Consider the following 14,785-nt stretch of genomic DNA (forward strand, 5'->3'; position numbering starts at 1 on the left):
GCTAATAAACTTAACTCTCTCATACGAACTCGGAATCAAGCGTGCCACATGTCTACGAAGTCGTATCGACGTGCCCTTCCATAATCCGGAGGTCTTGAACAAGCTTAACCCCTAAACCCTAATCCCCAAACCTTTGTAGGCCACAACTCTTCCATTCGGTCTCGGAAACAAGCATGCCGTATGTCTACGAACTCGTATTGACGTGCCCTTCCATAATCCAGAGGTCTTGAACAACCTTAACCCCAAACTTTGGTAGACCACAACTCTTCCACACAGTCTCAGAATTTAGCGTGCCGCATGTCTACGAAGTCGTATCGACGTGCCCTTCCATAATCCGGAGGTCTTGAACAAGCTTAACCCCTAAACCCTAATCCCCAAACCTTTGTAGGCCACAACTCTTCCATTCGGTCTCGGAAACAAGCATGCCGTATGTCTACGAACTCGTATTGACGTGCCCTTCCATAATCCAGAGGTCTTGAACAACCTTAACCCCAAACTTTGGTAGACCACAACTCTTCCACACAGTCTCAGAATTTAGCGTGCCGCATGTCTACGAACTCGTATCGACGTGCCCTTCCATAATCCAGAGGTCTTGAACAACCCTAACCCCCAAACTTCTATGAACCAAAACTCTTCCATACGATATCAGAATTTAGCGTGCCACATGTCTACGAACTTGTATCGACATGCACTTCGACACTCAACAAGAATATTTTCAAATAAACTTAACTAATAAAAATTCAATTATTGACCCCTTAGAAACAAAATGTTTCAAGTACATATTAGTTCAAAATACTGTCACGTCACCAACAACTCAAAAGAAATGCACAAGAAAAAAAAAAAAAGCCATACGAATAACCACCTTATTAATTTCAGGAATTCAAAGAAATGAAAACAGTACTTTTGTGTATTACAACTTGTCATTTTACAATTCACATGTGCTTTTCAAGGCATTAGGTACTGTTCTCAAGGCTTCTTAGGTTTCAAATGTCTTCTATGAAACTTATTACTTCATTGTTCAAGAAAATTGAGTTTGACTCCTGCTTCAAAAATGGTATAGTTTGAGCCAAATTCCCTTACTACTTCTTCAAAAAATACAATATATTTATTCAAAAAAAAAAATACAATATATTAATTTGAGATTACTTATAATCCTACACCTAAACCCTAAACCCCAATAAACACAACTCTCTCATACGATCTCATAATCAAGCGTGCCGCATGTCCACAAACTCGTACCGACGTGCCCTTCCATAATCCGGAGGTCTTGAACAACCCTAACCCCCAAACTTCTGTGAACCACAACTCTTCCATACGATATCAGAATTTAGCGTGCCACATGTCTACGAATTTGTATCGACATGCTCTTCGACACTCAAGAAGAATATATTCAAATAAAATTAACTAATAAAAATTCAAGGGCTAAATACAAATTACTACCCTGTGGTTTAGGTCCAGAATCAATTCAGTCCCTGAACTTCTAATTTCATCAAAAACACCCCTGCACTTTCAAGTTTGATCTAATATGTCCAATTTGTTAGTTTTCAAACAATTGAGTTATTTAACTTGTTAATGTGGCTCATATATGGCCTATGTTTTATAATGTGGTGTCGAGGTGGTCTGCATAGTCAATTTAGGAGTGAGTCCTACTAATAAAAATAAATAGTTTTTCAACAAATAATCCAACTATAACTTGAACTCATAACAAAATATTAACGAATTGGACCTATTAGATCAAAATTGAAAGTGCAGGGGTGTTTTTGATGAAATTAGAAGTCCAGGGATTGAATTGATTTTGGACCTAAACCACAAGGTACTAACTAGTATTTAGCCCAAAATTCAATTCCTGACCCCTTAAAAACAAAACATTTCAAATAAATATTCGTTCAAAATACTTTCACTTCACCAACAACTAAAAAAAAAGGCACGATAAAAAAAAGTCGTACAAACAACCACCTTATCAATTTCAAAAATTCAAAGAAATGAATAACAATATTTTTATGTATTAGAACTTGTCATTTTACAGTTCACATGTACTTTTCAAGGCATTAGGTATAATTCTCAAGGCTCATTAAGTTTCAAATGTCTTCTATGAACCTTATTACTTCATTGTTCAAGAAAATTGCGTTTGACTCCTGCTTCAAGAATGGTATAGTTTGAGCCAAATGCCCTTGCTATAGCACAAGGGTTTTACAACAAATTTCACTTTTAAAAAAAATGTAATATATTAATTTGTGATTACTTATAATGACCATACTAACCTATAAAATATCATAAATATGGATATGTTATGCTAATAACTACAGTTTGGGGGAAACCTCTTCCCCTATCAAGAGTATATAAGTCAACCCAACCAACCTTTACTAAGGGTAATAACTTCTAATCCTTCACTATTATGCTGTTAAATTAAATACACAACCCTGACTTTGTCACCAGAGTGGCATAGACCGACAAGTCTATCCCCTTTGGCGTTATGTATTTCCTTTGACAGGATCACGATGTCATCTCAACATCCTCATAGGTACTACATTCTACTAGGCTACACCTGAAACACCAGCAGAAACATTGACGCCATCTATGAATCAATCAAGACCCATGACTTGATACTCTGGCTGAGCAAGGCAAGAAGGAGGTGAGTACAGTGCAAAAGGTGGCTCGTGCACTCTCCTTTACACCATTGGGAACATCTGGGGGCGAGGTGACTAACGCATCCATCGAGACCCATGGGTGAGGAGCAATGGATCACTCAACAAGTATTACAACAATGGCACCAGGTCGTCACCCTGATCTGTGAGCACTAACCAAGAGCAGACCATCCTACCTACATCGCTGCACACTCACAAGCCACAACAAAAAAAGAAGTACAAGAAGAAGAACAATGTCGCCAGCCAAGTCGAGCCATTCTCTAAAGAGCAGGAAACTTTGGAGGAAACCTTGCCAGATAGGCAGAAGGGGAAGCAGAAAGAGAAGGGCAAGGATAGGGGGAGAGAGAGAGAGAGAGAGAGAGAGAGAGAGAGAGAGTACTTACACAAGCAATTAGAATCATAATTTGCTATAACGGGGTCAGCCCCAGTTTGTCGCCAGAGGCTCTAGCGCCGACGTAGGTGTGACCTCCGGGAACACCACCAGGTCGGCTATCACCTAAGCTCAGGCTCAGGCCAGAACCACCTCTGACGCGCTGCCATGCGTCGCACCAATACTGCCTCGCTGAGACAACAAAACGCATAAACTGATGCATATCAGTTCCGCATCGAAAACCAAATGGAGTTCACTCTCCTTTCCACATATAAAATGTCCATTCCTCTCCCTTCATTCATTACACATTAAATACTTGTCTAACGTTACGTTGTTAACAAAAATACATTACACATTAAATACTTGCCTAAGTAACGTAGAGAAGATCGCCAACCTCGGTTTGCCTCCTGACGCCCTTTGTATTTTACTTGACAGGTGATGCCAGTGCTGCTCATCTTCTTGTAGCGGTCCAAGCTTAGACCAGTGTTAACAAGGTTTGGCTATCGCCAGAGCTTGAGTATTAACATTGGCACCATCTGTGGGAACCCTTGAGCCAAAAGAAACTCCCTCATAATATACCATGACTAACGGTAGCAGGGAAGGCGTTGATGATTAGGTGGATCAATTAGCCAACCCCCAATGCACCAACCCCAGAATTGCCGTGTACCGTTCGTTATTCAACACTCCGCCCAGCATTGACGACCAGCCCAAGGTTGACGAGATGCAATATCTGCTGTCCTGTCTCAACATTTATGTTAATCAGCTATCGCCCAATGCATTGAGCCAAATTTTGGCAATGTTGATGTTGTGGAAGGTTAGCTGCCAGCAATGTCCCAATAGATGAGTTTAGCTCTATGTTTAAGATGCAAAACTCGACGAAGTCTGGCGATAGCAATTGCGTGGACTTTAGGGCGCTTGATTATTAAGGACTTGCCCTCTTACATTTATAGTCAGTGGAGGGGTAGCCCTTGCCTAGTTGGAGGCCTTTGGCAGAACCTCGATATGGTTCATCAGGCTCCCAATCGGTTCTAGCCTATTGGTGAGTACATGATCAAATATTTTTTGGTGTAATTGTATTATGGGTGTGTGCTAAAAGCATTGTTTTTTTGTCTTAGTGAGGCAATAATATAGTCTTAGTCTGATAGAGCAGAAGCGCATCCTAAGGGTGCTAGGCAAATTTGCTTTGGGGAAGAGGGGGTTTTATCACTTGTGTTGGTTAGCGGTGTATGATAGGTGGCAAGTGGGAAGGAGTCCTGGTGAGGTTTCTTTGCTGTTTAGGGTTTACTTTCCCGTATGAGCATTCGGTACATGTATTAGTCCGTGGAAGAGTGGAGGGGTCACCACTACTGAGGATCTCCCCCCTAATCTTAGATAGGTCGTCTGAGGGTTCGCCGCGGTTCATTGCTATGCTTACACACTAGGCTACCCTTCTCCAAAAGCTCTGCGGGACCACCTACCACTAGTCTTCGGCCGGAGGGGTTTATTGCACAAAAACGCCGGGACGCAGGCTCCCGAAGAGGGAAGCCCAACGAATGTCAGATGCAAAGCTCCGCACCTCATTAAGATCATATTGGCATACTCTCCCAAAAAAAAAAAAAGAGCAGACCCCATTGAAGACGAGAGTGAGGTACAACAAGGCCATTTCTGTCCACCGCCCTTCTCACGGAGCCGTACGTGGACGTTACCGCTCATACAGCTCCCAGCCAGCAAGCAGTTAGCCTTCCTCTACAAAGAATGGAAGTGTGGAAGAATCCACATCAAATAAAGGAATTCGGTTTTTCTTTTCAGCAAGAACATGATAGGAGCATCCCTCTCACAAAAACCTACGGATCCCCCCCTATCCTGCCACTTCAGCATCTTATGGTCTTCTCAAAGATCATTACGAGCCCTCTCCTAGAATGTTTTTGTAGATTCCTAAAATTCCATGGTGGATCAGGACGAGAATGAATCCGGGAATCCAGGACATACTCATCCTAGAGCTTCTGCTCTCCTCTGGGGAGGTACTTTTATAGATAGAGAGGTGAGTCGAGGGTAGCCCCACACTTGACCAATTTCTCGGAATCGGAGGCATCTGATGACCCTGAACAAGAAGGAGCTGCTCTTGATGTGAGATCAGCAGCAAAAGAAAGAAGAAGAATTTCCCCCTTAAAAAAAACACACACAACGGACACAAACAAAAGAAACAAGAAAAGGGCCATGATGATGATCCTATGTTCGTTTTCGCTCTGCCCCCATGATGCGCTCCTAGCTCGCGGAGCGGAAAAAGAAAAAGAATCTCTCTATTACTTTGAGAAGAGAATCGTTGGTTTCTTTCCATTCCTCGTGAGCCACTTATTTCTCCGAATCTATTCGCAAAACGTTTATTCGCGCATAGAACTTATTTTCCAAGTTCCAAGGGAGACCGACGTATAAATCTCTTCTAGGTGGTCTCCTCCACACTCAAAGAGATTTAAATCAAAAGTGGAAAGGATAATATTAGGTTCCGGGGCCCATAAAGATCTACCAGTTTTTTTGTTACAACCTGGATTATCTCCTTTTCCATAAATGCACGTCGTATGGGATCCTCCTGGGGAGGTAGCGTAGTCCCCAATTCTGGAAACAAATAAGAGGGACTTAGAGGCGGGTTTTTGTCGCCTGAAAGCCCCCCACCAGAGGCATGCCCTACTAAACTTCCGAAACTAGAGGATCCTTCCTCCCCACCAAAAAAAAGAATAAAAGAGCCCTAGTAAAAAAAAAAGAGGTTAACTCCACAAATTAGGATTCCGAATCAAAATAATTTAAACTTATTGAACAATTTAAAATGCGTAGACTTAAAATCCAAATAAAAGCACCAACCAATAGAATGTGCGTCTTCATAAATAAAAAATGGAAGCTATAGTAAAAAAGACATTGAAAGACAATGTGAAGGAATTTAGAAAAGCGAAACATTTGTGATTGACAAACAATAATTCCCTCCGGAAAAGCAAGTTTCTCTTACCTTCCCGTACGAGTAGTGAGGAACTATAGAGAGGTGTAGTTGGGTGTTGCCCAACGGAAAGCATGGGAAAGAAGTACCACAGAAACATTAGCTCAGTTTGAAAAGTCCAAAGAGCGCAGACTTGCCGCGCGACTTTTATTTTAGTTATTTATATATATATATATACTCTTTTTCTTTCTTTATTTATATACGACATTTTAATTCACGGTCCTGACTCAAATAGAATTTCTTTCATATCATTTTCAATTCAAATGGACCCCTCTTTTGAAACCCTACAATCGGCTTCCTTCTTCAATCCTATCTAGAAGGTTGAAGAGGGAAAAAGAATCGTAAATTAAGGCGTAGCTCTCTCTCTCTCTCTCTCTCTCTCTCTCTCTCTCTCTCTATTACCATCCCCCCTTTCTACAATATATCTTACAAAAAAAATACATGCATTCCTAAATTAGAAACCATGTTTTGTATGACTATGAATTTCCCAAACACGAGTCCGGAGGGAAGACTGACTCCCAAAAAGGATAGGGATCATCGGGGACTTCCCTTATACTTTCGGTACATGCCCATTTCTTTCATTTCCCTCTGGGGTCTTGGACACATAGAAAGACTTACTATTAGGTGCCCAAAAGAACTTATAGTTATTCCACAAAAAGGGACCCTACTAAGGGCGGGAGAGAGAAGAATAGCTTCTTACACGGGCTTGGCTTTCAGGCTTTACCCCTTTAGTGGTGGGGTTATCGAGCTTCGAGGAACCTACTTGACTTCTTTGTTCCGTCGTTGACCCATGATCAATGGCTTAATCCACTGGACCACCTGGAACTGCTCTTGCCTTTAGGACCGACAACTACAACGGGAAAGAATCATTCATTTCTGTACTCAGATGGGCCCCTACTCTTTCTATTCTAAGTCACTCGGACATAGAGCAATTCTTGTACCAATACACGTGCCTAGCTATAAGATTAATTACTCGCTTTTTGCGCCTTTAGCCAGGAAATTTCTTTTGCCAGATCCCGGTACCACGGCCATGGATTCAATTGAGCGTATGGTATCATTTAAATATCTAGCTCATCATTCGAAAATACGATCGATTCTACTACTCCTAGTCCCCCCCATGCGAGAATCTCTCTACAAATGCCACAACTTCCATACGTTATTTGAATGACTGGAAATGCCATAAGAGATGACCCTGATCTGCTGTTCCCCCCTATTCTGTGTGAGAGAAGAATTGGAACCCCTTGGGAGCTGCCGCTACCTACTTTGTTTGGTGAAATCCTTAGATAAGCGATTTGTCACTTCTAAGCTATTGGCAGTTAGACTGCTGTTCCAGGTTCTATTTACCGCTCCAGATACTTCAAAACCAGTAATGGACTTCATTGCAGTGGCATCAATATCTGAATTCAGAATCAGCTGGAAAAAGGAAGCTATCCCAGTCAGTAGAGGTTGAAGCTTACGAATCATCATATCTGATTGAACGTAAGGTACCATGCTTATGTGACAAATAATATGATAGCGAATGTGAATAACCAAATAACCAGTATAGTATCCCAATCAGTAGCAACAGACGAGGGCAAGAATCGCTGGTTAAAGTCCTCCTGCCACTATAGAGTGAGCTTTAAAGTAAGGCTACAGAAGACAGGAAAGATTCCTTTAACCGATATCACCCGCAGGACAAGAAAGTTTAGAAGATACCTATTTCCGGAATGCTCGGAGGCTAGAGTTGGAGCAATCCTTGGCGATAGAGGAAACTCGGCGGTGAGAGGCCGAGGAAGCCCTTCGTCCTGTTCAGGATGCAAATTTGGACCTTACTAGAAGGTTGCAGCAAGCTGAGGAGGGGTTGCTAGCCGTAGAAGATGTTAAGGAGCAGTTTTGGTATCTTGAAGGGCGTTTGGCGGAGTTGGAGAGGCAACTTCTAGAGCGAGATGCTGAGTTGGAGCTTTGCAATGTTGTGTTGCAGAGTTTGGCTCGCTATCCTGATCGTGTGATCGAGTTAGAGAGGCAACTCGGGCAGTTGTAGAGAGAGGTGGATTGCCTAAGAGTTGTTGAGCAACAAATGGTTGAGAAGGATGCCGAGTTTGAGTGCTTGAGGAAGGAGGTGGCTGATGAACAGGCTTGGGCCTGCACCTTTGTTAAGGATAGCATTCGCTTGTGCCGGGAAGTAGAACTGCATGTTGACCAAATTAAGGGGGCGAGGAGGGAAGGTGCATACCGTGCTGTCGACAATTACCTTTTATCACCCCCAACTTCCATGCAAAAATTGATCATGCGTTCTCAAAAGATGCTCTGCATTGGATTCTGGAGGGTCGTGCTGGTGGTTGGCTGGATCATAAAAAGATGGTCCACGATATGCAAGTGAAGAAAGCAGCGAGGATGCAAGCTGATGCTGGGAGTGGTGGTCGAGGTGGAGGTATCATGATCCAAGAGTCACAGGGTGCTCAAGAGCGGAGCATGGGTTAAAGTGTGAATCAAGAAGCTAGACATGGCGTTGATGCTCGCGTTAGCGAGGCTGGAGAGGCTCAAGGTGTAGATGCTGAGGGTGCATAAGGAGGCAATAATGCTGGAGGTCAAGATGTAGAAGGTGAGCGAGCCCGTAGTGTGGAGGGCAAGACTTTGTTTTTTGTTTGTTTTTTATGTTGTCTTTTGGTTGGCGATAACTTTGCTGACGTGTAAATAGTTTGGATTTTGTTAGGATGTTGGTCTTTTGACCGGATATTTGGTTTTGTTCTTATCTGGGAAATATGGAAAGTATTTTGTTGGAAATGGTTACTTTGATAACCGATAATCCCCATTCGTTGAATGTATTAATTGTGCTTTGTCTTTTCGATGTCATCATTATTGTAGGTCATTAAGGTGATGTGGCCGTTGTGCGTTTCAAGGCATTTCGGTGACCTTTTCCATCTTATAAATAGGTGTGGTGTTGGGAGTTCAGATTGCAGGATACAGAGTATGTAAGAAACATGTATATCTCTTTGTTCTTGATCCTTCTCCTCTTTCTGAAATTCTTTCTTCCAGAAACCTTTGTTGTTCAGACTTCTAGGCTTTATAGCTTAATCTCATGCCTGAGTTATGGGCTTTATAGCCTAATCTCAGGCAGGCTCAGCCCCTCCATCACTTGGGGGGTTGAGCAATCAATGCTCCTAGGGAATCGAACTCAGGTCAAGTGAGAAACCCAAGGGCCCCGATTGCTGGTGGTGCGGCGCAGATACAATGTTGGAGATCGGGCAATGATAAGGTAGAGAGTTGCACTGTCCCCTAGTCTATCCCACCGATACCTGACCAGTCCGTCAAGCTAGCACCTTTATCCCGGCAATGGTGAGTTTCCTCTGGGTCTCCTCAAATTCCAAAGGATCAAACTTGTCGGTGGGGCGATCTCGCTGTGGTGAACTCGAATGTTAGCGTTTCTTTCTTTGAGTGTCTGTTTTCATTTGTAATGATATAGGTTCTGATGTATTGCTATTGGCCGCAAAGCCTTTTGTAATAAAATGACCAGATTTTGCCTTCCTTTTGAGTTTGTAGTATTGTTTTTGGTTAATCTTGGCAATTATTGAATGTTGGCAATAAGCGTCTTAGATATTATTTGCGCGTTGGCGATTATTGAGTGTTTGCGATGGGCGATGCGAGAGTTTTCGAGTGAGCATTTTGGCTGTGTTAGCAGCATCAGTCGTTAGTGAGATTATTGACTTAGGTCGCTGGCCGTTTGATTGCAATAGGCAACACAAGGGTTGGCAAGAGATAGCAGTTGGCTAGATCAGCATAACCGGTCTTGAACGATATTGTTGATTGAGGCCAATAGCCGTTTGAGTTTAGTTGGTAGCACAAGAGTTTGCGAGTGATAGCACTTATAAAGCTATATCAACACAACCTGCCATTAGCGATATTGTTGATTAAGGCTGATAGCCATTTGATCGCGATAGGCAGCACAAGGGTTTGCGAGGGATATCACTTATAGAGCTATATCAACACAACGGGTCGTGAGCGATATTGATATGTTTAACCAATTCAGCTTAGTTACGCGTGTGGCAGTTGTTTGGGATTACTATACAGCGTGCCGTTGTCAGTGTTTATTGTCTCGGGGATTCTGAATCGGCATAAATGTTCTTCTATAAGAAGTTGATCACTTTGGCTATCGTGATGGTGGTGAGAGCCTCTGCCTCTACCTATTTTGTATTGTAGTCCACAGTGACAATGGTGAACTTCAACTGCCTTGGGGCTGTGGGGAATTTCCCAATGAGGTCAAGTCCCCACTGACAGTAAGCCTAAGGGGCGATTATAATGGAGAGGTACCGAGGATGCAAGTGGCGAGTTGGCAAACTGGTGACACTTCAGGTAAGCATTGGCGATCCTTTTTGTGTCGTGTTGACTATGGGCTAGTAGTACCCTGTGCGAAGTGCTTTGAAGGCCAAGTTCCTAGCTCCCCAGTGGTTGCCACATACTCTGCTATATAGCGATAGCAATACTCATTGTCCCTCCTCGAGGGAGATGCATTTCAAGAGGGGGAAGGATCTGCCTTTCATGTATAATTTTCCTTCTCGGTGAGTGTATAGTGTCGCCCTCATGCTTAGCCTGGTGGCGATTCTCTTGTTTGTTGGTTCGATGCCCTTCGATAGGTAGTCGATGAATGGATCCATTCATGAGGGTGGCCTTTACCCCTCGGTAGTGTATATCTCCGAAAACGGCCTGTCGATACTAGGTTTGTCTAAGACCTCCACCTGTAGGTTTCCAATATCTGTACCTGGTGGCGAGGTTGCCAGCTTGGCGACTGAATCTGCCTTTGTATTTTGTGCTTTTGGTATCAGGGTTATCGTGTGGGAGGCGAGACATTGTTTGAGCAGGGTTGTGGCGAGAGATTGGTACTGGGACAAGTGAGGTTCCTTTGCCTGGAAATAGCCGCCAACCAGGTTCCCAATGAGTTGCGAGTCATTGAAGATCTGTAGATTTTTGACCCCTAGTGTTAATGTGTAAGATTCAGCGGTAGCCAAACCTTAATCAACGCGGGTTCGAGGGGCGAACCGCTACTTGTGATATTCTTGTTGCTTCCGCTATTTTTCAAATAAAATACAAAGGGCGTCAGAGGGAGACCGCGGTTGGCGGTCTTCTCTTCTCCGATGCCTAAGTTAGTCAATGTATTTGTGTTGACAGAATAATGTTAGGTAAGTAGTAATTGCATAATTAATGAGGGGAGAGGAGTGGACCTTTTATAGGTGGGGAAGAGATTGATATCTTCCTTGTTTTCAATGTGGGATTGATATGCTTCAGTTCCCAGATTCTGATGCTTCAGTGAGGTGACCTTGGCGGCGCATGGCGGCACGTCAGTGGCGATCTAGGGATGAGCCGAGGCTCAGGTGATAGCCTGCTTAGCAGTGTTTCCATAGGTAACATCTCCGATAGTTGTTGGTACTGCTGGCGGCAGTATGAGCGTGGCTCATTGTAGCTAATTATGCTTAGGCAAATGCGCATGTAAGTACAAGTCCCCTAAGTCCCAAGTCAAGGAGGGCAATCTTGGTTGGGGAGTTGCCTAGCAGTTTGAAGCGTTACTTCTACTAGTCTTGCGAAAGCATACTCAGTGTCAGTGCGTTGTCAACCAAGGATTTATTCTGAGCAAATGCTTTATACCCTTTCAGGTGGGCCCCTGCTAGGCCCCCCCAAGGAATCCCCCACTCCCCGGCTAAGATAGGCCTCCGTTTGGCCGGTTTATTGTTTCTTGAGGGGAGTTGCGCTGAGCAGCAGGTGTTGGGTAGCGAGCCCAATCTTTGATACCCGAGTGGCGGGGGTCAACTTGCCTGATCAGGACCGTCGAAGATTGTTTGACGTGTCCCCTTACTTGTCCTGGAGGAACAGAGCTTGACTGCAATGCCTCATGGCGGTCATTGTCATTATGAGGCATTGCCTCGGGAGTCGCAGCTGGCGAAGTTCCTCCGCTGAGCGTCAGCGGTAAGAAGTGTCGTGGGGACCTTCTTGCTTTCAATATGAAGGTGAGAAGTTCCACTAGCGTTGTTACGCTTAGCAGAGATTGTCTCGCTTGCAAGATGAAGGTGAAAAGTTTGCTAGCGGTGTTGCGCTTAGTGGAGACTGTCTCGCTTGCAAGATGAAGGTGAGAAGTTCCGCTAGTGGTGTTGCTCTTTGCGGAGACTGTCTCGCTTGCAAGGTGAAGGGGAGAAGCTCCGCTAGCGGTGTTACGCTTAGCAGAGACTGTCTCACTTGCAAGATGAAGGTGAGAAGTTTCGCTAGCGGTGTTGCACTTAGCGGAGACTGTCTTGCCGGCAAGATGGTGAGAAGTTTCATTAGCGGTGTTGCGCTTAGCTGAGACTATCTCGCTTGCAAGGTGAAGGGGAGAAGTTCCGCTAGCGTTGTTACACTTAGAAGAGACTATCTCGCTTGCAAGATGGTGAGAAGTTCTGCTAGTGGTGTTGCGCTTAACGAAGACTGTCTCGCTTGCAAGAAAGCTCCGCTAGCGGTGTTGCTCTTAGCGGAGACTGTCCCGCTTGCCGATTGGTATGGCTGCTTTTGACCGTTACTTAGGATAGGCGTTTCGTCTGATAGTGCCTGACACGTGTCTGCCATACATTGGGCTGGCATGCAGGCGCACGTCTTCTCAGCACGTGTATGGCTCCAGTGTGATGTAGTTTTTTGGTTGACGGTCCGGATTTGCTTGATGTTGACATAAAAGAGGGGGAAACCAAGGGGGTTTGACACTTTTCTGCACTTCAAACCTAAATCGTAGTCTTCAAGCTTTGCTCTCTGAGAGTTGAGGAGTAGGTTTTGCTAGTCGAGTGAGGGTGTTGATCTTGGAAGAAAGCGATTCCTTGAAGTAAAAACAAACATCTTCAAGTGCATACACCTCCCATATTTCAGGTTGGTGATCTGGCCCTCGTGTTTACTTGATTGTTTGTTGTTTCTGCCAATTGATACCTTTGCCTTTTGAAGTAATTCTTGCCATTCTGTGACGTGTCTGAGGGTCTAGAAGGGTTTGTGGATTGGTTTAGGCGTTTTTGGCGGAAGGTTGATGGTTATGGGTTTGCTAGATGGTCGAATCTGGGTTTGGATGTATATATATTATTTTCTTGTTTTGGTGTTTTCAGGGTTTTCAAGGTATGATTGTTCTTGGTGTTCTTGGATAAAATCTAACATAGGGATAGTTTAGATCCACTTGGAACTAACTGACTTGGGTTTTAGGGTGTTTGTGATGGCTAGCGTCATAGAGATCTCGAGCAGTGAGGATTCCGGGTCTGACGTGTCACTTAACGATTCAGATAGGATTTTTATTGACTCATTGCGTTCGTCTGCCCCTGCAGAAACCTCACTGCCGGAACCGCTATAAACCATACCGTGGGAAGTAGCCATGGATCGTGCTGGGTGCCCTGAAACTTCGACGATGAAGGAGTAAACCGCCGTCCATAAGTGGTAGGAGGAAAGGTTAGCGAGTAACAGTGCTGCTAGCGATTCCGCTAATGGGGGTGACGTTGCTGAGGGGGATGTAGAGTCGGCCTGGGTCCTCCGCAATGGTACTGCTATTGACGAGGCTGGGGGCTCGATGATCCAATCTGCTATCAACGGGCTGAAGCGGGTGTTCCGCTTCCTTGGAGTGGTGAAGTTACGTTCATCGACGAAAGAAGAGAAGGCGTAGTTCTTGTTGGCCTGTTATGCAGCTGTGCACGAGGCCGTATTCAGCCAAGGGGTCACGTTTCCGCTACTGCCGAACCTTCAGATTCTGATTTGCGAGTTTGACCTCGCGTTTGGGAAAATTTGCTTTAACATGTGGAGGTTGCTGATGGTGCTAAACTCCCTCTGGTGGATGTTCGGCTGCGAAGGTCCGACTGTGGTGGAGGTTTTTCACTTTTACGAGCTTGTATACGTGAAGTGCCAGGGTTGCAGCGGACAAGTTAACCTCACCCGTCATACGAGGGCATCCAAGCTGATCGAGAATTTGAAAGATTCAATGTCCCCCTGGCCGTCGACCTTTTGCGTTGCAACCAAAGGATGGGAGTACAACGATGAGGTGAACACACAAGCGCCGACATTTAGGATTAAGTTGGAGTTCCAACCTATCCGAGGTTGCCGCTAGCCCTGCCGACTAACATGTTGTGGTTTTTGTTTTTTTTTATATATATATTTTTGTAATTTGCTTTTGTGCAGTGGGCCTGCGTTTTACGTTGATGCGCAAGGAGCAGTGCAGCGTGGCAAGGATTACCGGGTGTTGGCGAAACCGCAATCTTCTTGATCTACGTCTGCTGACTGGTTGGGAGCTGTTGGCTGACCTGAAGTTGACCCGTAACCCTGGTAAGTGTCTTACGTAGACCTGTACTTTGACTAAACTGTCTGACGCTAACTTGTTTTGTTGGTTGTTCCCTTATGCAGATCCTCTCCCTGGTAACAAGGCAATTCGCGAGGCGTTTAACAGAGCCATGGATAATGCCGAGCTTCAAAATTATCTGGAGGGCATGTACGCCGTTGGTTTGAATGCGTGGAAGACTGTCGTCGACCCACAGTCCCAAGTGCTGAGCCAATCGGAGGTGGAGGTTGTGATGCCGATGCCTCACCATTCCCATCTTGCTGCAGCCGGGCAAACCGTTGTTTTACCTAAGTCTCGCGCCGAGTGTGGGGCTGCTGGAGGGAGCAGGGTCGGTGCTGCCCCTGAGAAAGGCTGGGAAAGAGTGACCGCTCAGCGGCGAGGGGCCCAGAGGGAGAGAATTGTGGCTCCAAAAGAGCCTATTACCATTGCGGGTTTGGAGCCTCAGGACCCGCCGAGGCCTATCTTTGTGGTCGCCGCCCAGGGTCCTCTCCAGAAGAAGTGGCGGCAAAACA

General features: G+C 44.8%; 1 protein-coding gene across 1 annotated transcript; it reads left to right on the forward strand.

The window, feature by feature from the left end:
* Nucleotides 1-4,386: 4,386 nt before the first annotated feature.
* Nucleotides 4,387-8,000, forward strand: LOC112190511 (the record flags this gene model as incomplete). Its single annotated transcript, XM_024329948.2, is given in 7 exon segments — nucleotides 4,387-4,507; nucleotides 4,510-4,726; nucleotides 4,728-4,767; nucleotides 4,769-4,803; nucleotides 4,933-5,035; nucleotides 7,314-7,415; nucleotides 7,806-8,000. Coding segments are annotated over 7 exon segments (813 nt in total), but the record flags the coding sequence as incomplete, so codon positions are not given.
* Between the last annotated feature and the right edge of the window lie 6,785 nt (nucleotides 8,001-14,785).

This window comes from Rosa chinensis, chromosome 1 (assembly GCF_002994745.2).
Source record: "Rosa chinensis cultivar Old Blush chromosome 1, RchiOBHm-V2, whole genome shotgun sequence".
In the NCBI taxonomy this organism is placed as follows: domain Eukaryota; kingdom Viridiplantae; phylum Streptophyta; class Magnoliopsida; order Rosales; family Rosaceae; genus Rosa; species Rosa chinensis.